Genomic DNA, 25,526 nt, shown 5'->3' with positions numbered 1-25,526 from the left:
TACTGAGGCAAATTGTTGGTCAACCTCTTAAACTCTGAATTATTACACTTGCAGGAGATGGTGAAGGAAAAGAAGTTCATTTATACTTTTGATCCTACTAAGAAAGCCCGTTTTGGAGTTCTTCCACGATATGCTACAAATGAGATGCTAATCAGGTGGTTTGAGCTTCCAAATTGCTTCATATTTCATAATGGTGAGCAACTCAACCCTTATGTCTTAGATTCTCAAATTTGGTTATACCTCTGTAATCTATAGCGCACAGTTCCACAAACGTTAAACACTTATCTTCATACTTCAAACAGAGCCAAGGTAATTAAAGTAAGCTTGATCATAATAAATTATAAATGCTGTTGATTTCTCGATGACTGATCATGAATCTCAAATAGAGCCTCAGATTTACATGAAGCTGCTTTCACTTTTCTTGTTGGAGCAAGATTCATTTCCTAAAATTCCTAACTAAATAGTTGGAGACTTATGTTTTTGGATTTACTCATAGAACTATGAGTTCAAGGTCATATGAGCATAATAATATATTTCAGTAATCAAATTTTAGACAAGTGATGTATGTAAACTTCTTGTCAGCAAATGCTTGGGAGGAAGGAGATGAAGTTGTTCTGATCACTTGCCGACTTCAAAATCTTGATCTTGACATGGTCAATGGCGTTGTAAAAGAAAAGCTTGAGAATTTCCCAAATGAACTGTAAGATCCATACTGATACATGTATGCACACGTCTCACTTTATAGCGAAGGTGATACTATATTTCTTCAGGTACGAGATGAGATTCAACCTCAAAAATGGTTTGGCTTCTCAGAAAAAGTTATCTGAGTCGTCCGTTGATTTTCCCAGGGTTAACGAAAGCTACACTGGAAGGTAATATTGTTTATTAACTTCAACAAAACTACTTTGGAAGATAAAATTGAATGAAGCTTGTCAATTAGGCTGAATTTGAGGCGGAATATTCAAAAAAGAGAACTAAATCAAGTATTACAAATACATAAAATGTGTAGTCTTACAAATTTTGATGTACCTAGGATATAGTACATTCCTATTTTCAATTTAAGGAATGTTTAGTATATCTATATTTTTTATTTATGTTAGTATATAAGATAAGAATCCTTTCGTATCTAAAATTTTCCAAATTATTTATTTTATATACGATTTCTCCTTTTTATACATATGTATAAATTTAAAACTTAAAAATATGTACTATATGTGTGTTGCACTTCCCATTTTTGTTAGTTGCATAAAACAGTCTGGAACGCCTAACATTTCCACGATATTGGTTATGAATGATCCAGTGTGTTTTCATGTGCATATTCTTCAGAAATTAGATAAATTAGTCCTGAATTGTATGTTTATGTTTGCTTGTGAAAAATATTTCATTGTATTCTATCAGGAGAATCAAAATTTTTCTATGGGTGCAGGAAACAACGATATGTATATGGGACGGTGCTGGACAGTATTGCTAAGGTAACTGGAATTGTGAAGTTTGATTTACATGCTGAACCAGAGATTGGAAAGGAAAAGATTGAAGTTGGAGGGAATGTTAGTGGTCTCTTTGATCTTGGACCTGGAAGATTTGGATCAGAGGCTGTCTTTATCCCTCGGGAGCCTGGCACTGCATCCGAAGAAGATGATGGCTACTTGATTTTCTTTGTCCATGATGAAAACACTGGGTATGGTCTCTTTCACTTGATATTAGTATATGTCAAGATGTAGGTCATCCTACTGCTCCATCGACTACTATTTTGCAGAAACTGATTGAGATCTCTTTGGACTTTGAAGTTACCATACAAGCTACTGAATTACTCAGATTAATCTCTTTGGGATTAGAATAGTTATTTGAGTATCTTAATATCGATTACACGGGATAACCTGATTAGATCCTTGGTTAATTATAATCTACAGGAAATCAGCGGTGAATGTAATTGATGCAAAAACAATGTCGCCCGATCCTGTTGCTGTGGTTGAACTTCCTAGAAGAGTTCCATATGGTTTCCATGCCTTCTTTGTGAACGAGGTCGGTGCATCCTTTCTTCAAATTTATATCTTAAGTAGAATAACTTGTTACAAAAAATGCCAAAAAATAAGTACATAGGTGTTTCTCTTTCACTTCTTACATTATTATGAGAGATGAAATAGGACTTTTTGATGAAAACACTGGGTATGGTCTCTTTCACTTGATATTAGTATATGTCAAGATGTAGGTCATCCTACTGCTCCATCGACTACTATTTTGCAGAAACTGATTGAGATCTCTTTGGACTTTGAAGTTACCATACAAGCTACTGAATTACTCAGATTAATCTCTTTGGGATTAGAATAGTTATTTGAGTATCTTAATATCGATTACACGGGATAACCTGATTAGATCCTTGGTTAATTATAATCTACAGGAAATCAGCGGTGAATGTAATTGATGCAAAAACAATGTCGCCCGATCCTGTTGCTGTGGTTGAACTTCCTAGAAGAGTTCCATATGGTTTCCATGCCTTCTTTGTGAACGAGGTCGGTGCATCCTTTCTTCAAATTTATATCTTAAGTAGAATAACTTGTTACAAAAAATGCCAAAAAATAAGTACATAGGTGTTTCTCTTTCACTTCTTACATTATTATGAGAGATGAAATAGGACTTTTGAAGTCAATTTACATCATTTATGTAGGAATATGCACTATAAGTTATAACCATACAATGTTTGCTTTAAAAGTTTGAAGTTAACAGTAGTTTGTTTTTGCAAATTGGGCCCTTTTTTTTGTGTATTACCATTGTTACAACTAAAGTTGAGAATCCTTTGAACAGGAACAACTTCAAGAACAGGCAAAGCTGTGATGAGATTAGGACGATTCTTGATCCTCAAAACAGATATGGGAGTGGAAGTATTATCTGCAGTCACTCATTCACTGTTGCAATAAAAAACACCAACACATTTTATTAAAGTTGTATAATATTACTGTAACTTTGGAAAGGGATTTGAATCATATGATGTTAAACAAAGAGGAGAGAATAATGTTGTGTGTATAATTAATAGTACCATTCCTTGGTGTTTACTTAATGAGAATGAAAAAATAAAAATAAAATGTTCTTTTTAAATACTGGTAGTATTTAATTAAAATATAATGAATTAGTAAAATTGTGACAGGTTTCACAATATTGATTAAAATGTTCGTCGTGGTATTCTAGAAGAGACTATGAATGGTCCATGCTGAGATATGAACAATTATCGGAACTAGTTAATTTGAACCAAAAGAATGTCAAAATTTTAATAATATTCGTAAAATATCTAATTTATTATCATCTGTAATTACAACTATTTCGACAAATATAATTAAAATTTTCTAAAGTATCTTATCCTCGCCTAATTACCAATATGCATTATACTGGAGCACATTCTTTAGCTGGCATGAAATTTTAAAAGTTATTGGTTAATGTGTTTAACTGAAAAGAAAAAAAGATAGTTGAAAGTATTAAAATGGAGAGAGAAAGAAAAATAAATATTTTAATAAAGATGAGAAAAAATGGTTGAGTGTATTAATTGAAGAGTGAAAGTTATATAAAAGAAAACGTATCATCTTACTTGGGACAAACTAAAAAGGAAAACGCGTCACGTCAACCTTAAAAATGTGATGTGGCGGCAAACTAAGTTATATTACACCAAACAATTTAATATTCTCATAAGTATCTTACTACAATACTCCACAAATTACTAAATGGTAGCATACCTTTATAGTTCCTACATATCAAGTCAGCTGATACTATTAATTAATCCCGCCGCCTTTTTTTAATAAGTCACAAGGCTACTATGATCTACGTTACATACTTACATTTAATTCATAAGCTGTTTATTAACCAGAACTCTATAAACGGAGTATTTTATTGCTTAATTTTTATATACTCCTATTCCTATGAATGATATAGTATAGGATAAGCAATTTTCCCGCTCCTATACTGTAACAAACAACTACTTCTCCTACTCTTTACCCGCCATTAATACCCACTCCTACACCTCACCTTACCTCCACAACATGGACAGAACTAGCGGCGGCGCTGTGCTGGTGCGACCGGACCCCAAAACCGGCCTTATTTCCTCGGCAATTGACTGGTTGGAATGGGCATTCGTCAAGCTGATTCCCGATTCTAAGCACCACTCTCCCTGTCTCTCCGGTAACTTCGCCCCCGTCGATGAGACTCATCCTCTCTCCGACCTCGCCGTCAAAGGAGATCTTCCGGTGAGCGCCTTCGATTTTCCTTTATCAATTTCAATTTATTTGAGGGACATAATTGGTTGCTGCAGGAATGCCTAAACGGTGAGATCGTCAGGGTAGGTCCGAACCCGAGGTTTGCTCCGGTTGCTGGATATCACTGGTAATCGCTTTGCTCTATCTATTGTCTTCTTCTTACTCACAATTGTGATACATCTCGAATTTGGCAACCTAATTTGATTGAGTTTGTAATTGCTTGTTTAATTTTCTGCAGGTTTGATGGTGACGGGTGTGTACTTGCGAGGAGGCACATCTTCAACATTCTTAATGTTATGATCGATTCTTATGTTTTGATTTTTGTTTAACTGGCTGCAGAATGGTTCATGGTGTGCGCATAAAAAATGGGAAAGCAACCTATGTCTCCCGCTTTGTGAAGACGTCACGGCTCAAACAAGAAGAGATTTATGGGGGAGCAAAATTTGTGAAAGTATGCGTAGATTACATATTATTATGTGCTTCTCTATCTTAAACTCATTTTTATCTTTTCTTATTCCAAATGGCACTCATAAAATGGTGAAGCAGAGTGATTTTATTCAATTCCTGCCATTAGAGTAAATAACAATTGCAGTTGCTTTACATAAATGCAAAAATACATGGAACCGTACATTGAATTGGAGATCCCTAAATTACTTCAATCGTTCTAGTAGGTTTAGGTGCTTCACTTGATGTCAATAGTTTGAGCCATAATTCATTTGGCTTCAGAAGACTACTTAGGAAAAAGGACGTACTTGAATTTTCATCAACAAAATGTATTCATGTGTAGTCACATAACTTTTCATGAGCAAACAAGTGTTTGCTTCAAAATATGCTATGTATTTCATGTCTTATTCTTTGGCCCCTTACCATTCCAACTTGACAAGCAGCTTGGTGACTTGAGAGGGATTTTTGGACTTATCATGGGTACTATGCATATGCTAAGGACAAAACTCAAAGTACTTGATGCTTCCTATGGAAATGGCACAGGTGGGAATTTTTGGTGCTTTACTGCCATATAATTCTATATCTATCGCTAACAACAGCTAGCTGAACCCATACACTATTAGTTTTAGTTATAATTGCATTAAATTTTTAGATTATGTAAGAGATCAGTCAGACAATTATATGAATGTGATGGCATAGCAAAGTCCTAATCTTTTGTCGGTTGCATTTCGACTGTTCACATTTCTTGGTATTAAGTTTATTAATCCATAAAATGACAAAAAACTTCAGCTGGTTGTTCATCTATCACGTGGGCCATGATTGACTTGACTATAATGGGGTTGTTTATTCAGCTAATACAGCTCTAGTATATCATCATGGGAAGCTTTTGGTGCTTGGTGAGGCAGATAAACCATGTAAGTTAGCTCATTCTTTCTCATGTTAATTCTAGAACTATGTTTCTTGTTGTGGATTATATATTGTTCAATGAAACCCATGTTTGCACCTTGTCTCCTTACCTATCTCCATTGACTTCCCTTAGTTGGTATTTAGCTTACAAAATTGTCCAATTTTTACCAAAGCAATTATAATACTCATGTAATATCTTTATCTTTTATCTGACAAGTAAGGTCCACCTACTTTGCATGGGGATGTACTATGGCTTCACTATTTCCACGAAACAGGGCGCTCTTAATACAGTTCTAATAGTTTTTGTGTATGCGATTGCATGCTCGTGTGTAGAATTCAGATGGATCTAATGCAGCACATGTTTTCTATTTGTCGAATAGATGTTATGAGAGTTTTGGAAGATGGAGACCTGCAGACCATTGGCATGATGGATTACGACAAAAGACTGTCACATTCTTTTACTGCCCATCCTAAGGTGGATCCCCTCACCGGTATGATTAATGAATGTCAATATAAACACGGCAGTAAAATTAATACTTTACAAGATATATTTCTCTCTTCAGTGATTTGTGATTTGATTTGGGGTTGATTTATCACCTTTTCACTTGTCCTTTTTCTGTTGTCACTACTACCTTGTTATTTCTATCTAGCTGCAAAACATACTTCTGCTGTAACTATGAAGTAGCTAAAGTTGCCACAGGCATGAAATACATGCACATAACAGAATAGCTGTAACTATGAAAAAGCATATGCTGATAAGTAATTAATACTAGATGTTAATGATGTCAATTTACATACTCTAGTATGCCTGCACCTAGACTTCCTCACCCAATAGCAAGTAAACTTTGATTTTATGATAATAAGGCAAGTGTTAGTCATACAGCAGTATAAATTGAATTATTTTTTATGACTATCTTTGCAACCTTACAACAAATATGCCTTTTTCCATTAGTAGTAGTTTTTTTTTATTATATCAACTTGGTGTTGCATGTTATCAATGACAAACTTGATAATTTCATTCATCTGTAACATGGACAATCCTGGAACCTTATTGATTCCTTTTGTCATGACTACCTTAATAAGCAAAAAAGGACTAGGAGATGACCTAGAAATTTTCACAACTATATTTGTTCTACAATTGATGTTATTGCTAACTACTCGAACTATAACAATTAGCAAAGATATTATGAACCAAGGAAGTAGCATACACAACTCTCAGCAGCAGCCTTGTTTGAGTTGACACTAATGTTTATGTTCTATTTCTTTCATCTTGAGAACAAAGTTAATAAAATTTCTTTCTTGTTGGCGAAAGTAAGTTTTCTTTCAAAAACTTTTTGTACAGGGGAAATGTTTACCTTTGGATATTCTCAGACACCACCATATATCACATACCGAGTCATATCAAAGGAAGGTGTGATGCAGGAACCAGTGCCGATAACAATACCAAAATCAGTCATGATGCATGATTTTGCCATCACCGAAAATTATGCGATTTTTATGGATTTACCGTTATACTTCATGCCAAAGGTGCGGCTCTTAGACAATGTTATCCCTGTTCGTACTTTGACATGAAACATGGTGTAGTAATTGCTTCCAGAGTCTGTTTTCAGAAAGAGTTCATATTTGGGTCCAGTACCTCTATTTTATTTGAAAGCAATCCTGTAAGTTGGATATAGTTTAAACTTTTGTAACATGCAAGTATTGAATGTGGACTAGTAATATAGTTTTAATGAATATTTGTTACACTGATATTTGTTTCCTAATTACTGAAGCAGTCATGGTTATCAATTTTCTTCCAGGAGATGGTAAAGGAAAACAAACTTGTTTACACTTATGATCATACTAAGGAAGCTCGTTTTGGGATTCTTCCACGATATGCTGAAAATGAGATGCTAATAAAGTGGTTTGAGCTTCCAAATTGCTTCATTTTCCACACCGGTAAGCTATTTCATTATTTTGTCTTTAGAAGAAGCCTTTTCTGCAAGTTATTACCAGAGTTTGAGCTCGTAGGTAGCCAAACATACATTTTTACCTCATAAGGTGATGCAAGATCCAAATGTTGATTTAATTAATGTTCCTGTTATTTAAAATGGTGGAGAGTTTCGTATAGATCAACTGAATCTTTTCATGTGAAAATTTCATTATTTTCCGAAAAGCCAATGATTATTCGGAGCTCTTTCTTTTTTGTTCGGACATGATACGGTTTCTACAGTTCCAATTCATACAATTGGATGAATAAGTGCTGCAATTGCTTGCTTGGTGCACAATCATTTTTCTTGCATTATATTTTATTGTACTTGGTATAAGAATATGGCCTTTGATGCTCCTACATGTTATTTCCATCCCAAGCATCTCCAAGGGAGGAAGGTACATTGAGAAGGTATATTTCTCATTTACCTTCTCAAAAAGATAATTATATCTTCTTAAAAAGTAATGAACTCCTAGAGAAGAAGGTAAATTGAAAGGCAAACAAAAAGAGGTAAAGATACATTTTTAAAATTGAAGAAGGTATAATACCTTTTTAAATGCCCCCTTTCTTGGAAAATGAATTTTTATAAAGAACAGGTAAATATAGTAGTTAATTCACTTTACCTCTCCATTTACCCCTTCCCTTGGAGATGCTCTAAATGATTCACAACCTGAAACCAAGCTAGGCTAGACTGGCCCTTGGATCTCAATCATTATAATCTTGAGTCAGAAAATAACAAGCAGTTCAATGTTTTAACACGAACTGTTATTACTCATAATCATCATAGGATATTTCTATAGATTTCCTGTATTGAACAATTAATGTGCTATTTGACTTTCAGCAAATGCTTGGGAGGAAGGAGACGAAGTAGTTCTTATCAGCTGTCGGATTGAGAATGCTGATCTTGACGTTTTCAACGGCTCTGTTAAAGAAAAGTTTGAGAATTTTAAATGTGAACTGTAAGAGAACAACATGCTAATCCATTTGTACTTATATATATTCCTATCTAAAAGGTGATACTCTGTTTGTGTAAGGTATGAGATGAGATTCAACCTTAAAAGTGGTCAGGCTTCACAGAAAAGATTATCTGCATCAGCGGTAGATTTTCCCGTAGTGAATGAACGCTACACGGGCAGGTAAGCTCTATTAAGTTCATCAATCATGTGGCTCAACTTAAGGCTGGATAAATTAAAAAAACTAGTTTCAAAAAACTCATAGACGAACAGGAATCTCAGGGTCATGCGTGTGTTTTTGTGCATTCAGGAAACAAAGATACGTATATGGCACAATATTGGACCATTATCCTAAGGTAACTGGAATTATAAAATTTGATTTACAAGCAGAACCAGACATAAAAAAGGAAAAGCTTGAAGTGGGAGGAAATGTTAGTGGCATCTTTTATCTCGGACCTGGGAGATTCGGATCAGAGGCGATCTTTGTTCACAGGAATCCTGATAATACATGTGAGGAAGATGATGGCTACTTAATTTTCTTTGTCCATGATGAGAGCACTGGGTATGTTCTCCATCTACAGTACTTGTTATCTATTTCTTGTCTTTCTCTGTGTGAATTAGGTCACTCGATTTTCGAGATGAAGCATGCGTTGCAGTATATTTCTTTCTACTCTAGCAATATTTGAAATGGAAACTATTTAAGACAATGAGCATCTCTGTGTGTGAGAGAGACAACTAGAGTATCTTAGTTTTGATTGAGTAAATAGTGTATTGTTTGAGATATGCAGGAAGTCAGAAGTGAATATAATCGATGCAAAAACGATGTCGCCTGATCCTGTTGCTACAGTGGAACTCCCCAGAAGAGTCCCATATGGTTTCCATGCCTTCTTTGTAACTGAGGTTGGTACTTCTTCGTCTTTCGCTGCAGTGTTCGGTTATTTAAAGCCAATGCATAACCAATGTTGTTTGGTACATACAAAATGTTATTTTGTCTAAAGTTAAATATATAAGGAATATAAATTAGTAGTCATTAAACTCGATTATCCTTTGACACAGGAGCAACTTCAGAAACAGGCTTAGCACTGACAAGGTTTCGAGGATATTATTATGGAATAATAGCAATGCCTTTTCCCACTAAAAAGAGGCATGGTGGTATATAATAATTCATAAATTATAGATAGTGTGCATCATGCAAGTGTTAGTGTTAAACTAATACTTGGGGACTTATTTGTATATTATATTTCACCAAAGCTGTATTTTTACAATTATCACGTTAATTTTTATGAGTTTCTAAAATCAAAATTGATCCCTAAAAAATGGAATTTGCATTTTTGAGTTTTGAAGTAGTAAAAATCATGTTTCAGTGACCCACATAGAAAAATACCACATTTATAGTTTCTCGATCTAATTGACTATTTTGCCTACCACATTTATAGTGTCTCGATCCAATTGACTATTTTGCCTTTGAAGCCATGAAAAATGTATGAGTCATTTTATATATCTCCTTAGGCCATGTTTGGTTGGTATGACATGTTTGGTTGGTATGAGAAAGTAATCTGATTCCTTAAATTTTAAATTTCTGTGTTTGTTTTGGTTTTTAATTAAACTGGGAAAATAATCAGAATTCGAGAACAAGGAAAGTTAGTACAACTTTCTAGTTTCCAGGATTCCGAATCCTAACTTTTCCTAGGTATTCTTTTTTCCAGTTTTAAGATTCTTACATATTTAATGCAATATAGTGTATTTTTATTATTATTATTACTAATTAGAATGTTTTAAAAATAATTTAAAATTATAAATCATGCTTAATTTCAGTATAATAATTAACTATGATTAAAATTATCATAATCATAACTATATTTTATAATAATTTATTAGATAATTAAAATATAATTATAAAATATAAATCATCAATAGTCATAGTGCAATTTTAATTTATTAAATTTATTCAATTATATTATCCGTAAATATTATAATTATAATACTAATTATTATTATTATTATTATTATAATAAATGAGTATAATATTTCATACTATAATTGTAATTATATTATTGCATATTATGATGGATAATCATATTTAAACTATCCACTGTAATAATAAATATAATAATATAATTATTATTATTTGTAATTAATAATTTATTAAAAAAATTATATTATTATTATTTTTTATTTTATAATAATAAGTATATTTTAGATTGGTATTTAAATAAAATATAAATTTAAAATCTTGATATTTTCTATACACAGGAAAGTAAAGTTACCAGGAATCATATTCCCGAAATTAATTTTTTAGGAATAATTTTTTTTGTCAACTTTACTTTTCTGTCAACCAAACATGTTAGTACTACTTTTTTACCCAATTGTTATAACTTATGAGTTAAGAATGACAGCTTTTTTATCATTACATTTCTTTTTCAATTTTTATACGTAGTCTATTAATGACAATCTTAACTTACAACAAGATAACTTACTTTCATTATTAGTTCATATATGACACTCCTTTTGTCGCTCACTAAATAAGGCATTATTTTTCGGCACGATTTTAAGAAAATGGAGTTTTATTAATTAAGGGGAGACTATAAAGTAAGATGAATGCAAAAAGTAAGAGAAAAAGTGTCAAAAAGGAAATAACTAACTTAGTGGAGTACTTCATTCGTTCCTTATTTTAATAGAGTTATTTTTTTTCGATACGAAGATTAAGAAAGAAATGTTTAGTGTGTTAAATGAAGCCTAGAATGTATCTTAATTTTTGGCCTATTCTTCTTCTGATGATTGATTCAACCTATGATCAAAAAGAGCGAGTAAAGTAAGATAGATGAAGAGATAATGAAGCAAGAAAAATAAATAGTAGTACTCCCTCCGTCTTAACACACTTCTTTTTCGCAATCATTTAAGAAAATTAATATTCTATCTATCCCACCGAAGACGACTCACTTTTTTTTTTAGTTTATCCCGTTCAAGATGACTCAATACTAAAAATAGAAATTTCTTTACCTATACTTTATTCTTCTTTCTTACATTATTTTCTCCACCTTAATTTAAGTGAAGAAAAAATAAAATAAGAGAGATAGTATTGTGAAATATTTTTTACTATATCATTCTCTTTCTTACTTTACTAGTATTTATTCGTACAATATCATTTTTTAAAAATGACTGCGACTGCATTTCAATTTTTCATTAAAATGCTTTTAAACTTCGATTTGGAGTCCGCCTGTGTACAACTAGTTGACTGGCTAGATAGTTCGATTGAATACAGTGTTAAGCTTGAGTTAAAAAAATAAAAAACTAGTTGACTGGCTAGATTTGGAGTACACCCTGTGTGCAATTGACGGACTAGTGCGGTTGTCCATACGTAAACTGTTTTTACAAATTTTATTTAAATCATAAAACTCGATCAAATTTTAGCTACAATAACAGAATGAAGTATTAAATTATTAAATTTAATTTTTTGGATAATCATCAAAGTGAAAGGAAATGAACATGTTTTAAATTATTTAAGACTGTTTCATATTCAGTGACAAAGGCTAAATTCCCAATTTCTAGTAAAGAATGGATAGATCCCTTTCATTCAACCACATTTTGAGTTTGAGTTCTACTTAGAAAATGAAAAGAATCAACATTCCATTTTGATTAAAAGACTAGTTCAGACAATATAGGGTATTTTTGGATGGGATGCAAAATGTACTTCCTCAGTCTTACTCTTACAAAAATAAAAACTTTTGGGGAAGATACAGTTTTAATGTAAAATTAATTAAATAGTAGTAAAATATTGTTAGCAGTAGAATTTTTTTCACCAAATATAAAAATGGATTAATTTTATGAAATGTATATAAAAAGAAAAACTATTTTTATAGGACGTAGGGAGTACTCTAATGTATTTGGGGATATGATTATTTTTTATTCAACATATACATTTGCCAAATACGAAGATCAATCAATTTCTAAAGATTTCACTAAATCTAGTTCGGTTTTGGCCAAATTACCTAATCAACATAGTTAACGAGAATGGAGAATATTTTTATTATGCTACTTTCATACTCGTATCCAATTACCTAAAATTGTGTTGATAAAATAGGTAATTAACTTATAATCATCATAAATAAATTAACCGGGGGTCATGTCACTAAGCATAATTGGGCACCGGCAAACCCAACACGAAAATTCATATGCCCACCTCTTAAATTAATTTCAATCAAATCATTCTGTCATCCTCTTGATTTAAGTGAGGAATTAGATTACAATCTTGAATAAATTCGTTCAGGAAAAAGGGGCTAATTTATCGTTATTATTATTAATAAAGTAAAGACAGACAATTAGGAGCATGTCGCCACCACTAATCACTATCTTTCTCAAATTGCTCATGTTTTCTTTACTTCCACTTGAACTAATTAAATCTTTACATTTAATCATAAAAAACTCATCCAAACTGTAAAGCTGCCCCCATTAATTGGATGCATATAATCCAACTAAATATATTATCCTATCAATACGTTATTTTTAAGCAAAATCCCATAAAAAGGTGAATGAAATCTGTAAGAATAATATTTTACTTCAAATCCGAAATAATACTACTTTTCCCTTTTGATCATTCATCATCATATAAAAGATAATTTTGGGCTCAATATTTTCTCATAAAAGTACATTTTCTCTATTTGCAAAGAGTGTAATCACACTCGATAATCAAGCATATGATTTAAATAACTCCAATTTTTATTTTATATAATATAATAATGTATAAATTGAAAAGGAAGGGGATTAAAAGTCAAAGGCATCCATTTTCCATTCAATATGAATACAAATAGTACATAATAAAAACTTTAAAAAATTTAAATAAAATGAAAAGAAGACGGGTGAAGACTCATCTAATCAGAGTAATTATTTATTAAATTTATTTTATGAGTACTCTTAGCAATCTAGGAATCAAATTTAAATTCTATGCCAAAAAATTAGCCTTAATTGACTCATATATTTTATCATAATATTAGAAAAATGATAAAAATAGAAAGTGGAAATAGACCGAAGCAGAACACGTCACACACCGTCCAAAACCTCTTTTATCTTTCTCCATATGGGTCCCACACCCAGACTTGACTCCAATTTCCACATAATTTCGCGTGCATTTCAAAGTAATTTCATTTGCATTCGCATCTGCATCTGACTTTCATCTTCATTTCAATTTCAAAACCGCTCCCAAACCCCACTCTCTCTCTCTACACCGCGCAGAACAAACAAAGCTTTCACTTCATTTCGCTTTCTCTCGATTTTTCCTCTCTCCACTCCAAAAACTCAATACATATATACACCCACCGTATGTATCCGTTCATGAAACCTCCCCTTTCTCCTCCGATTTTGTTTATCTAGGTTCTTCTGTGCGATGAAGATCGCCTTTTCGCTTCTGATTTTTTCAGTTGTTTCTGCTTGTTGATTCGTTTAGATCGTTAGATCGATTGATGAGCGTGTGACATGATCTATTTGCAGATCTTCGGTGGAAGCTCTGGTTTTTTGCGATCGTAGGTGAGTTGATTATATTTTGCCTTCTTTCTTAAAATGTTTGGCTACTGGACTTCAGTAATCGTTGACTTCACTCTCTTAACTGATCTGCGCATCTGTGAAGTGAGATTTTGTTCATTTTATCAGCAGTTTTATTTGTTATCGAATTGAAATCATATTATTCACGAGTTTTTGGACATGATTCGCTTATAATTTAGTCATTGAAACCAAATATTTGTATTTTAGGTTATTTTTATGAGTATATTGCCACATGATATGTAGTCATTATCTGCGATCTTTCTGTATGGATACTTGCAAACGCGTCAGGTTTATGTGGATAGTAATTATGGATGCAGGTGTATGTATCTGATGATGTAATGTTTATTCGGGATAAAGATTCGTTCTTCATTGGGTATAGCTATCATTTTTGAACATACAGGAATTATTCGTTTTTTAAATAAAATGCAAAAGTAGATTCTATTCCCGACTACTATAGTATTTAATATGGGGAATAACATTTGGGTGGCTAGCTTAATATGTACTTCTTGCTGCTTTATGGATTGCCATTGATTTGTTAATTCTCCACTTTTTGTTAAAGATAGTACTACATATCATATATAAATGGAACTCTCTGGATCTTCTGTCTCAAGTTGCGTTACACAGATATATGAAATTGGTTGTCCTTCAATTTTGTAAAGATAATAGTATCATAATCTACTTTGCGGATAGCGTATTTTGTTCGTTTTGCCTTTGTGGTATATAATGATTTTTGTTGAACTACATGATAGCTGCTCTTGTAGGTTTTCTTGAACCTTATTTCGTTTTTACTAATCTTCTGCTAGTCTATGGTAAAATTGTAAACAGTTTACTGCTAAAACTTTTTCATATTGTTAATGATATTGGCTGTCTTGCAGTTGATAGAAGCATGTGCAGTGGGCTTGAGAAATCAAATTCCAATTCTTGTACAACTCAAGGGCCAGCTGTTAACCAATCAAACATGAAGGATTTGAACAACTTATCTGTAGAGACTGAGGGTTCACTCTCCAGTTTGCTTGAATTTGCTGCCAACAATGATATTGAATCTTTCAAGAGATTGATAGAGGTGGATCTGTCTGTGGTTGATGAGGCTGGACTTTGGTATGTTCGCAAGAAAGGTTCAAAGCAAATCAGCCAGGAAGAAAGAACTCCATTGATGGTAGCCGCTACTTATGGTAGCGTTGATGTATTGAAGCTACTGGTGGCTTTGCCTGAAGTTGATTTAAATAAATCATGTGGCGGCAACAAGTGGACTGCGCTACATTGTGCAGCTTTTGGAGGTTCTGTCCACGCATTTGATGTTGTAAAGTTGCTGTTATCTGCTGGTGCTGATCCCAATATTGAGGATGCCTGTGCCCTGCGTCCAGTTGACGTGATTGTAGTTCCTCCAAAACTTCCTGGAGCTAAAGCTGCTCTTGAGGACTTGCTCATGAACAACATTTCTGATGGGTCTGTTGGTGAGTGCAATTTACGGATCACCATATCTGGTTCAAATGCATCTTCCCCTATACTGTCATCATCACCTGAAAGTAGGTCTATGGGTTCGCTCTCTGATTCTGTTTCTTCTCCCACAGCTCCTAAGTTTGGTGATCCTGCTGCTAATTCTGTGTCAGAGAAGAAACAATATCCTGTGGATCCATCTCTACCAGACATTAGAAATAGTATCTACTCAACTGATGAATTCCGCATGTTCTCATTCAAGGTCAGGCCGTGTTCAAGGGCATATTCTCATGATTGGACTGAATGCCCTTTTGTACACCCTGGAGAAAATGCTCGCAGAAGAGACCCGCGGAAGTACCACTACAGCTGTGTCCCTTGCCCTGATTTTCGAAAGGGCGCATGTAGGCGTGGGGATATGTGCGAGTATGCTCATGGTGTGTTTGAATGCTGGTTGCACCCTGCTCAGTATCGGACCAGGTTGTGCAAAGATGGCACAGGCTGTGCCAGACAGGTGTGCTTTTTTGCTCACACCCAGGAAGAGCTTCGTCCTCTCTATGTCTCTACTGGATCTGGTGTGCCATCTCCAAGATCTGTGGCCTCTGCATCAAGCTTCATGGACATGGCTGCAGCCTTAAGCCTTATGCCTGGCTCCCCGACATCACAGTCTGTGATGTCTCCTTCTGCATTCAATCAAACCATGTCGCCTACTGCAAATGGAATGTCTCATTCATCTTCTGGAGCCTGGACTCAACAGAATGTCCCAACTCTCAATCTACCCGGCAGCAATCTGCAATCCAGTCGACTGAGATCTTCCCTAAGTGCTCGCGATATTCCACCTGAGGATCTGAACATGTTGCAGGATTATGATTCCCAGCAGCTTATTTTAAATGACATGGCCTGCTTTTCACAACAAGGCAATTCTGCTAGGCTGGGTTCTGGCCGGTCCCAGACAATGTTGACTCCTTCCAATCTTGAAGAGCTTTTTTCTGCTGAGATTGCATCATCTCCAAGACTTTCTGACCAGGCAGCGGGTTTTGGCGTTTATTCTCCTTCACATAAATCAGCTGCTCTTAATCAGTTCCAACCACAGCAAAACATTTTATCACCCATAAATACTAATGTTTTTTCTCCAAGAAATGTTGAACATCCTTTGTTGCAGGCTTCTTTTGGTGTGTCATCTCCAAGGATGTCACCAAGAAGCTTGGAGCCAGTTTCCCCCATGAATGCCCGTCTCTCAGCTTTTGCTCAGCGCGAGAGGCAGCAGCAGATGCGCAGCCTCAGCTCCCGGGAACTTGGGTCCAACCGTGCCCCTGTTGTGGGATCTCCCACAAGTGCATGGGCCAAGTGGGGACCGGCCAATGGGAAAGTAGATTGGTCAGTAGGCGCAGACCATGAAGGTGGTCTCAAAAGATCATCCTCGTTTGATTGCAGAGCTGATGGAGAAGAACCCGACTTATCATGGGTGCAATCTCTTGTCAAAGAATCACCACCTGAGATGATGGACAAGGCCGCAGCACCAGCCCCAAATTCTGGTGCTGCACCATCCGGTGAGTGTTTGAAACCAAATCCTCAAACTGAGTCCGTGGATCACACTGTTTTAGGGGCTTGGCTTGATCAGATGCGACTTGATCAACTCGTAGTCTAGCTGAACAGAATGAATTCTTTCTCACTTAGACAAGAAAATGGTAGGAAGTATATAAAAATTTTTGTGCTCTTTTTTGGCTCGCGAAAAAAGGTGCAAGTCGTAAGGTAGCAGCAGCAGCAATGATGAGCTTCGGGAGTTCTTATTGGTAAACTGATTTTTTTTTCTTATTCAAAAAGATGTACTAAAAACTCACCTCATTTATTGATTATTACTACCTGAGTTTTCATTTGTTATATGGGGGCTGTACTAAACAAAACCAGCCCAATTTGGGCACCTGTTCCTTTGTATTCTGCTTAATACGAATTTTATATTTTCAATGTATCATGTTTACATGATTCTTTAAGCAAAATATGATTAGTTCATGAATGTTATGTAGGTATCTTGTTTTTAATTGTTTTACGACAAGGAGTGTGAATGGATGCCACATATATTGATTGTGATTGGTTGCATAGGATTATTAGGTTAGAAGTGGAGATGGACGTAATGTGCACTAAATTTATTGTGTTGGAATTTTGGGAGAGTGGTGTGGTGGGTGGTGGGGATCAATTGTTGTTGATTACATTATCTTTGATGGCGATTTGTGGGGTCTCATAATTAATTTTTAGTGTAGGTTCTTGGTATGAATCCTTACATCGGGTTGAAATATCAGCCTCTCTCTTTAGTCCTGTTTAATTTCGGATAAAACAATAAAATTTTTGTCTTGGCTTCTTCTAGAATATTGGTTAAAGTTCTTCAATATACTTCTACAAAATCATTTAATGTTAGGTGAGGAGACAAGGATGAAACTGATACACACGGTAAGACGAGTTTGTTGTATGAAGAAAATACTTGGAAAAACAATGACAAAAACAGGTGGAGGAACAAAGACACTTTATTAGTATTATTACATTTGAAGGATCATATTTTCTATGACTACGATCTCCCCTTGAGAAAGCGCCAAGGTCCTGTTCCTGTTCCCATCCTGCATTCAAAAGCAAATCTTTGGTTTTCAGTCAAGCAAAAGAATGTGTGATATTCATGCTGAAAAAACAGAGATTTTTCACCTCCAAAACCCGGCAAATGTTCTTAGTCCCATGTAGATGGTCAAAGCAAACCAGATCCCGATGAAACCGTTAGTTTTTGACAGAAGAACCAATGATCCGATGCTTACTATGGAGACAAGCACCTGGCAAATTGATAAAAGAAAGAGTGTAAATCAATAAAAAGTTGTTGATCTTGATCTTAGCTCTTAGGCGTTAGTGTTACCATGGAGTACGCAGAGTATGCAAAGTCAGACGCTCCAAAATTGACACCATCGAAAACGAATGCTAGCGAGTTTATAGGCTGTGTGGCTGCCACAAACTGATGGATGTAACACCAGTCATAATCTGAAGCTATAACACTAGTAGTAGTGTTTAGGTTAGGGAGGTTTGATTAGAGTTACCGGGATGCCTATGGCGATCATATGAATAACACTTTTGTCCTTGGAGAATATTCCTGATCCGAACTGCAGCCCCATTCCAACGAAGACAGCAAGGCCGAGCCCAAGCACGAATCCCATCTGCAAAAACCACAGTTGTTGGTATGTCGTTACTTTGTTTGAGATGCGTATAGTAAAAAAAATGTTACCTGCAGCACTCGAGTTGCAGCAGCTGTTGCTTTCTGATAGTCTTTCTCAGCAAATGCACAAGCAAGGATTGCCTAAAAATCATTATATACCGTTAATTCCTAATCCTTTGAAACGGGAGGATTCGTTTGATCAGTTTAGGTAAGAAACCTGTCCGGCAACTGCCAAGCCGTCAGCAAGGAGTGAAGAAGTGAGCCAGACCTGCAGACATATCTGGAATGCAGCCATGGGAGTGGGGCCGAATCGTGCAGCTAACGAGGCAGCCAAAGTCACACAGATAGTCACAGCTATCACTCTTGTTAGCAAGAGGGAACCTGCAGTCGGACAAGCTTCTGTTAAAAGGCGCCTTTTCACAATAAGGCGTATCGATCAATATATAGTAGTAGTTCTTGCCATTCTTGAGGAATTTTTTCAACTGCAGATTTTTGAGGGTTGGAGGTAATAACATAATCTGTGTAGATAGCTTGAAAAACAGAATCAGAGTGATCAAGTACCTGACCAAATATAAATAAGAAAAATGTTTTCTTGTTAGGAAAAAAACAAGACTCATCCTAGTTAGTACAGTGAGAGTGAAACTGACTGTGAAAGGACATGAGCAATGGCAGCACCGGAGACGCCCCAACGACACACAAATATGAAGATGGGGTCCAAGATTATGTTTGTTAGATCACCTACAACTGTTGACAGTAAAGAAGAGGAAGAGTTAACACATGATATATCCACCAAAACAAACAGAGAAATGGATGATTACCAATGGCATAAAGAGGAGTTTTCGTATCCTTAAATCCTCGAAAGATGCCTTGCATGGCTAGAGACAAGAGAACCGCTGGAGCCCCAAGTGACCTTATGGTTAGGTACCTTTCTGCAGGGGCCAGCATTGGAGATCCCTATTTTTTCCACCCAACAAATCATTCCTCTTTAACTTTGTATGATTAATAGTACTAACTAACTATAACTAACTAACTAACTAACCTTCTTGACGCCCATCAAGGCCAATAGGGGTTTTGCTAGGAAGACAAGGAATGAGGTCTGGATGAGGCCCAGCACTACACCAAGAATAAGAGCTGTGGATGCTGAAGGGATGTGGCGCCGCTCGCTATTCTCTGGCTTGGACTTAGCTTCAGCCAATACAGCATCATCAGGCTTGGACTTAGGCTCTGCTGATATAGCCTCATGAGGCTTGGATTTGGCATCGGGTGCCTTCTCCAAGTCGAGGTGGCCTTGCTGCTCATCGGTGATTCTGCTGATGGTATCTTCCTGAGCAACGAACGAGGTGGTGATGCTGACTAGTGGGAATATGGCCACTTTAGAGGCTTGGTTGAAGATGGCAATGGACACACCAACTGCTGCGATTTCCACGGGACCTAAGTGGCCGATGAAGGCCGTGTCGATCAGAGATGCAATGGGATCGGCTGCCAGTGCTAGGGCGGCCGGGAAGGCGATGCGCAGTATCTCCAATCCTAGCTCATCCCTCTTGAAAACATTCCTACACAACAAAACAAACATAATAAATTATGCTATATACATATATATCACTTAATATATATGAAGAGAGTGAGTGAGAAAAGGAAACCTAGCATCTTGGAAGAAGACAAACACCGGGAACTTCCACTTTCCGGTGACAGCCACGTCAGCATTCTGATCAGCCATCTCCACTTCTTCCAACTGCATGTGTTCAAATCATTATACATATACAGAATACCATGATAGTATATGGTTTAGTTAATTTATATATTGATCAAAATAAACTTGATCCAAAAGTTAGTTAGAATTATGCAGCTATTAAGAGTAAATTAAGAAATTGAAAATGAGAGAAGTAGTGAATGCACAAAGGTGGAGAGCAACACAGCCAAAGCAAATGAAAATATTCAATTTAGATCACATAATTAAAGACTAAAGTTGTGCTTCAAAAATAAAGAATCTTGGTCCTTTATTTTAGCGTCGAAGACTCATATATTGTTACTTTTGAGTGGTGATATACACACTCATATACGCTAGTAATTAAAAGCTAATTTTATATAATATATATTGCATGCCCTTTTTATGAAATGGACTAGTCTAGGAAAATTTCTTCTGCCTACGTGTACTCAAATAATTCCTGTGCATGGAGAAAGAGATAGAAAGAGAATGCTGTGAAGATGGGCTACCGTGAGAAATTACTCATCCTCCATTAGTAGCCGAATCAATTATATTCACCACATCTATAATTAGTATCATGATTCCATAAGCTAGCATCTTTAATTTTATTAAATAGGTTATGAATTCAGATTTTATATGAATTGATTAATAAATTACCATCTATACTTCATACTATTTCAGAAAATAAACTAAATTTTATTATGCATATATAGGAGGAAATTAATAAAATCATTATGTACGTACTCACAGTTGTAGCAGTGGGTTGAATTTGATGAAATGAGCAAATTAGGTATCTGAATGATGCAGATCACCTAGCAAGATAGAGATATAGAAGTAAGACTGAAAATATAATGCAAAATAGGTCTGGAAAAAACTACTACTAATTGGGATCAAAGTTGATGTTAAAAATGAAGTAAACATGCCCTTCTCACCTCTCTATCTCTCCTATTGGTTTTTCTCAGTTGAAGCAGTATTTGGTTTTGCTATGAGTTTGTTAATAATGAACACATAAAGCCACCACTCCGGCCTTTATATACACGTTTCTACACACTTTTTTTTTCTCCTTACTATTTTAATCAATTCATTCACGTCACAAGTGTCTCACTCTCTAATATTTGTGTCACAGAGAAGTTGAATCAATATATATACAGGCATGCATTATGAATATATCTCCAACGTGAGTGTCAGTGTGTGTGTGTATAATATATACAAATGATACAATCCTCTTTGTATTTATTTTAATCATGTTTTATTTGCAAATTAGTACTATTAGTTTTTAATTTGATAAAATTTCGAAGTCTTGATTGATGCATGGCAAAAGCTAGAACTCCAATTTGATTGCTAACCACACCCACATATAATGTAAGATCATTCTACATTCAATTTAATTAATTAAACATAAAATTACCGAAATAGTAAATCTTAGTTGTATTACCATAAAAGAAAGTGATTAATCATGAGTACATCGAATTATTATATTGGAATTATGAGATTCTTGTATTTTCGGAAGAACTAGATCTGAATCGAGTGGTAAGAAAACAATTGCACATATCTAATATTGTAATTATCCTCAAAATTATAAATTTTCAACTGAATCAAATTTAATTTTATGTAACAAAACGCATTCTTTGACCAGGTTATATCAAAGAGGTGGAATTCCACCAGTTATACATCGGGAATAAAGACAAAAAAAAATATACTATAAATTAAATTTTATTGTTCATTCGCAACCATTTGCTTATATGGAGCACGTATGATTCCCACCACTTTACTTCAGCTACACTTACCTAATTTTTATTGGTTAACTGTCAATTTTCTTTACTGCAAGATGTACTATATTTGAGTACATTAATTACTCTACTTTGTGATTTATAATTATTTTATATTTGCTCTGAGGAGTAATTTTTATCTTATTAATAATAATAGTAAATTAGTAATAACAATAATTAATGTTTTTTGCCAGGACAGAAATTGTGCATTATGTGATCGATTTCAATATCTTTAGTTACTTTAATACTTTATTTAAGCATTTCATTCATCATTATATACCTCTTTAATTTTTTCTGTGTATACGGAGTAGCATATATTAGAGCGACGTAACATCTACATTACATGAGCAAGAGTAGAGTAACACTGTACCTTTGAATTGAATGGTAAACACCTTACTAAGAAATGTGCTCTTCATTATCAGTAATGTAACATCTTTAAAGTCCATCTTCTGCATAAATTAAATTTAAAATGATACTGTATTGTTGACGAACATGTTCAGTGTAACAATGGGCCTTCCTTAAAAGATTTTATATTGTTATATTGTTGGAGAAAAAGCATGATTTAAGAGACTATAATTAGTGCTAACCAATTAGTGGAATAAAGGTGCTTTTCTTCCCGGATCTTGATAACTAGTGTGAATTATCACGCTCTATCACGGTTATTGTATTCAACTCTTTTGTAATACACCCTCCACCATCAAGTCACATTTTATGAATTATCATGCTCTATCACGTTATTGTATACAAGTCTTGGATAAATTGTAATACACCCTCCATCAATCAAGTCAAATTTTATCATTTCGGACGATGTGATATTTAATTTTTTTTAAGTAATCAGCCCGTGTATAAAAATTAATATATAAAAATGAAATTCACATTTCTTAAAATTCACGTCGAGTCAAAACGTGTCTTTAAATGGTTGACGAAGGGAGTACCAAATACGAGTCCCACATTTAGGACTGATAATTTCAAACACGGTATGATAATTTGACATGAACACACACGAATTCAATGAGTTTGAGTCAAACTTTATTGTGTTCGTGTCCTTATCAGGTTGATTTGTTAGGAACTCGATAATTTTAGGTTAGGTTCGGGTTGGATTTGGGTAACCCGTTAAAATATAGTACTCCTTCCGTCTCACTTTAGGAGTCCCATTTTACTATTTTTGGGTGTCCAACTTTAGGAGTTCCGGTTGGAATATTCCATAAATGGGTATTAGGCCTCATATTTCACTAACCTTTTTCCACTCACATTTTATTATAAAACTAATATTAAAAAGGTAGGACTCAGATTCCACTATCTTTTTTCACCAACTTGCCTTTACATTTCTTAAAACTCGTGCCAAACTCAACTGGGACTCCTAAAGTGGGACGGAGGGAGTAATACTTAATTATTTTAATTCTTTATAAAATGCATTAGTTTTATTCTCCAGGTCCTTGTAAATTAGGTTCAAGAATAAATCAGATTTGATAATGTAATATTAGATTTTAATCGTGTAATATTAGGTTCAAGTTGTTATTGTGTTCTTATCATATCGTGTGTTCGAAGGTAGTAGGTCTAGTTTGTGTTCGGATTTATAATTTTCTTAATAAGCTGGGTTCGGGTGTTATGCTTATTGAATTAAATCATTTTAAGTTGATCCGATAACGACCTAAATAACACGATATTCCCACCCCTACCCGCATTATAATTTATATACACATGAACTCTGTAGAATGTGGCATATTAATTTTTATTTTTATTATTATTTTTTGGTAATTACCAAGAGTATCTACCAGCAGGTCCAAAGACTATTCACTCCGCTGATTTGTTGGTACCTCGATGGGTGGGACAACCGACTCAAGGATTTAAGGCTGCTCGGTCCATGCCCAAAGGTAGGGATCGATAACCTGACCATTTGGTTAAGAATGCACGAGTCTCATACCACTCGACCACACTCCTTAATTTTATTTTTATTATTTTAATTCAATAAAAGGTAAAATTGTCATGCTCCAATCATGTTTCTCTTTTTTTCTCATTCATTTAGCCATTGCCACCATTTCGCCGGTCACCTTCCTCAAGTTTTCTCAAATACTGCTTAAACTCATCTATTTATATTTCAACATCACATCAAAATCCTAAATAACTCATTGCTCAGTTATCCCCAGAGACTCTCTATCTTGGGAACGGCGAGTGTTATCTTTATTGATGTCACAATTTTATCTCTACCTTTACAACCTTACATAATTTATAAATTCTAGACACATTTCTTCTACGGTGAAGAATTCAACTGCCAACATGTCATTGAATAATATTCCCTCCATTACATAGTAATAGAGTCATTTTGTCATTTTGGTACGTTCCATAGTAATAGAGTTATTTCATTTTTTAGTAAAAAGTCAACACATTTTTCCACACCTACTTTACTCTCTTTTAATCTCTCTACCTTTTTCATTTTCCACTTTATTCTCCCTTTACTTAACTCACCTAACACAATTTTTCTTAATCTCCGTGCCAAAAAGAAACGCCTCCATTACTATGGAACGGAGGGAGTAGTACATACTCCTTTAAATTTAATTCATGCAATTCATATATTTAATTACCTAGATTACAATACTAGCTACACATACTCAATATTATCTACATATACTGAGATAATAATCATCGAGACCTCATGATACTTTCATCAGTAAGTAAAAAAAGTAGTAGTACTACTTATTTCGTTGCAAATTTGTTTCGGTAGTAAATGTAGAGCTTAAACTTTGTTGGAAATAAGTACAATATATCAAGAAAATATATTTCAAACCTTGTGACAAAAAAATTACTCCTTACTTCAATAACCTGTTTAATTAATCAAGTATTAGTTCTTATTAAAAGAAAATATTTAAGGCACTTATAATAACTAGCGGTGGATAAATTAATCATGTTGAATTTTGTATTACTACAACAAATTGAAATTAAAATGTCGACATTCTTAGCACATGGTAAGTGGTGCGCCAACGTTTATCAATAATTAATACAAGGATCACGAAAACACTAGGTAAAAAAATTCTTTTTAAGCAGCAACTAAATTGTTCTATCAAGCTTAAGAATATTCTACCAGAAGCTGTTGATCACACTTAGAGAGAGATGATTAAATATAACTGACTACTAATTATTTCATTCTTAACCTTTTTTTTGGGTTTTAATGGGTGGTATTTTGATATGATTGCATTGTTACATTTACATGTAAAAAGAAATTCTCATGGGAAAGGGTTCTTTAAAATGTCGTACCATATGATCATTCGACAAAATAGTCTATTTTCATTTTTATATGACACTATGAATTATTAGCAATATTTTAGCTAGGTCTATTATCACTAAAAAAAAATGACTATGAACCTTTTTTTATTATGCAATATTTTAGC

The 25,526-nt window shown here is 34.5% G+C and overlaps 4 protein-coding genes across 9 annotated transcripts in view; 3 read left to right on the top strand and 1 right to left on the bottom strand.

The window, feature by feature from the left end:
• The window catches only part of LOC125195767 (carotenoid 9,10(9',10')-cleavage dioxygenase 1-like), an 8,629-nt gene extending 5,536 nt beyond the window's left edge, over window positions 1-3,093 (top strand). Inside the window, exons 12-14 of the mRNA XM_048093986.1 lie at window positions 1,427-1,678; window positions 1,911-2,022; window positions 2,803-3,093. Of these exons, the coding sequence (XP_047949943.1) occupies window positions 1,427-1,678; window positions 1,911-2,022; window positions 2,803-2,832 (394 nt within the window). The 3' untranslated portion in view covers window positions 2,833-3,093. The remainder of the gene's footprint in view (window positions 1-1,426; window positions 1,679-1,910; window positions 2,023-2,802) is intronic.
• Window positions 3,094-3,939: 846 nt separating this feature from the next.
• Window positions 3,940-9,812, top strand: LOC125191957 (carotenoid 9,10(9',10')-cleavage dioxygenase-like). 2 transcript variants are annotated; one of them, XM_048089399.1, is made up of 14 exons: window positions 3,940-4,229; window positions 4,295-4,365; window positions 4,477-4,491; window positions 4,578-4,689; window positions 5,126-5,225; window positions 5,534-5,596; window positions 5,969-6,079; window positions 6,931-7,115; window positions 7,388-7,526; window positions 8,399-8,516; window positions 8,592-8,693; window positions 8,821-9,072; window positions 9,299-9,410; window positions 9,567-9,812. In XM_048089399.1, the coding sequence occupies exons 1-14, from the start codon at window positions 4,026-4,028 to the stop codon at window positions 9,588-9,590; spliced, it is 1,608 nt and encodes a 535-aa protein (XP_047945356.1). In that variant the 5' UTR covers window positions 3,940-4,025; the 3' UTR covers window positions 9,591-9,812. The 2 variants fall into 2 exon arrangements, with proteins under 2 accessions (XP_047945356.1, XP_047945357.1); XM_048089400.1 differs by lacking the exons at window positions 4,295-4,365; window positions 4,477-4,491 and having other exon boundaries at window positions 4,051-4,229.
• Window positions 9,813-13,709: 3,897 nt separating this feature from the next.
• LOC125197509 (zinc finger CCCH domain-containing protein 30-like) lies at window positions 13,710-17,446 on the top strand. Of its 3 annotated transcripts, none has more exons than XM_048096264.1 (3): window positions 13,710-13,877; window positions 13,995-14,030; window positions 14,921-17,446. In XM_048096264.1, exon 3 carries the CDS (start codon window positions 14,932-14,934, stop codon window positions 17,125-17,127), a length of 2,196 nt encoding a protein of 731 aa, XP_047952221.1. In that variant the 5' UTR covers window positions 13,710-13,877; window positions 13,995-14,030; window positions 14,921-14,931; the 3' UTR covers window positions 17,128-17,446. The 3 variants fall into 3 exon arrangements, with proteins under 3 accessions (XP_047952221.1, XP_047952223.1, XP_047952222.1); XM_048096266.1 differs by having other exon boundaries at window positions 13,710-14,030; window positions 14,921-15,499; window positions 15,617-17,446; XM_048096265.1 differs by having other exon boundaries at window positions 13,726-13,824.
• A 534-nt stretch (window positions 17,447-17,980) lies between these two features.
• LOC125197512 (protein DETOXIFICATION 43-like) lies at window positions 17,981-21,381 on the bottom strand. 3 transcript variants are annotated; one of them, XM_048096268.1, is made up of 13 exons: window positions 21,304-21,381; window positions 21,116-21,183; window positions 20,307-20,398; window positions 19,706-20,219; window positions 19,485-19,620; window positions 19,314-19,410; window positions 19,127-19,227; window positions 18,884-19,047; window positions 18,736-18,807; window positions 18,551-18,667; window positions 18,373-18,468; window positions 18,171-18,292; window positions 17,981-18,088 (listed from the first exon to the last, which is right to left on the bottom strand). In XM_048096268.1, exons 3-13 carry the CDS (start codon window positions 20,381-20,383, stop codon window positions 18,040-18,042), a joined length of 1,545 nt encoding a protein of 514 aa, XP_047952225.1. In that variant the 5' UTR covers window positions 20,384-20,398; window positions 21,116-21,183; window positions 21,304-21,381; the 3' UTR covers window positions 17,981-18,039. The 3 variants fall into 3 exon arrangements, with proteins under 3 accessions (XP_047952225.1, XP_047952226.1, XP_047952224.1); XM_048096269.1 differs by having other exon boundaries at window positions 21,120-21,183; window positions 21,304-21,380; XM_048096267.1 differs by lacking the exons at window positions 21,116-21,183; window positions 21,304-21,381 and having other exon boundaries at window positions 20,307-20,705.
• Between the last annotated feature and the right edge of the window lie 4,145 nt (window positions 21,382-25,526).

The sequence above is a fragment of the Salvia hispanica genome, chromosome 6 (assembly GCF_023119035.1).
Source record: "Salvia hispanica cultivar TCC Black 2014 chromosome 6, UniMelb_Shisp_WGS_1.0, whole genome shotgun sequence".
NCBI lineage: Eukaryota > Viridiplantae > Streptophyta > Magnoliopsida > Lamiales > Lamiaceae > Salvia > Salvia hispanica.
This window is presented reverse-complemented; position numbering and strand designations above follow the sequence as displayed.

Excerpts from the sequence above, each read along its gene's own strand:
- LOC125197509 (XM_048096264.1), top strand. The coding sequence starts at position 14,932 with ATGTGCAGTGGGCTTGAGAAATCAAATTCCAATTCTTGTACAACTCAA.
- LOC125191957 (XM_048089399.1), top strand. The coding sequence starts at position 4,026 with ATGGACAGAACTAGCGGCGGCGCTGTGCTGGTGCGACCGGACCCCAAA. Across the intron at positions 4,690-5,125 it reads GGGGAGCAAAATTTGTGAAA|CTTGGTGACTTGAGAGGGAT; the intron begins GTATGCGTAGAT and ends CTTGACAAGCAG. Across the intron at positions 6,080-6,930 it reads TAAGGTGGATCCCCTCACCG|GGGAAATGTTTACCTTTGGA; the intron begins GTATGATTAATG and ends CTTTTTGTACAG.
- LOC125197512 (XM_048096267.1), bottom strand. The coding sequence starts at position 20,404 with ATGCAGTTGGAAGAAGTGGAGATGGCTGATCAGAATGCTGACGTGGCT. Across the intron at positions 19,411-19,484 it reads AACTCCTCTTTATGCCATTG|TTGTAGGTGATCTAACAAAC; the intron begins GTAATCATCCAT and ends TACTGTCAACAG. Across the intron at positions 18,089-18,170 it reads ACATTTGCCGGGTTTTGGAG|GATGGGAACAGGAACAGGAC; the intron begins GTGAAAAATCTC and ends TTTTGAATGCAG.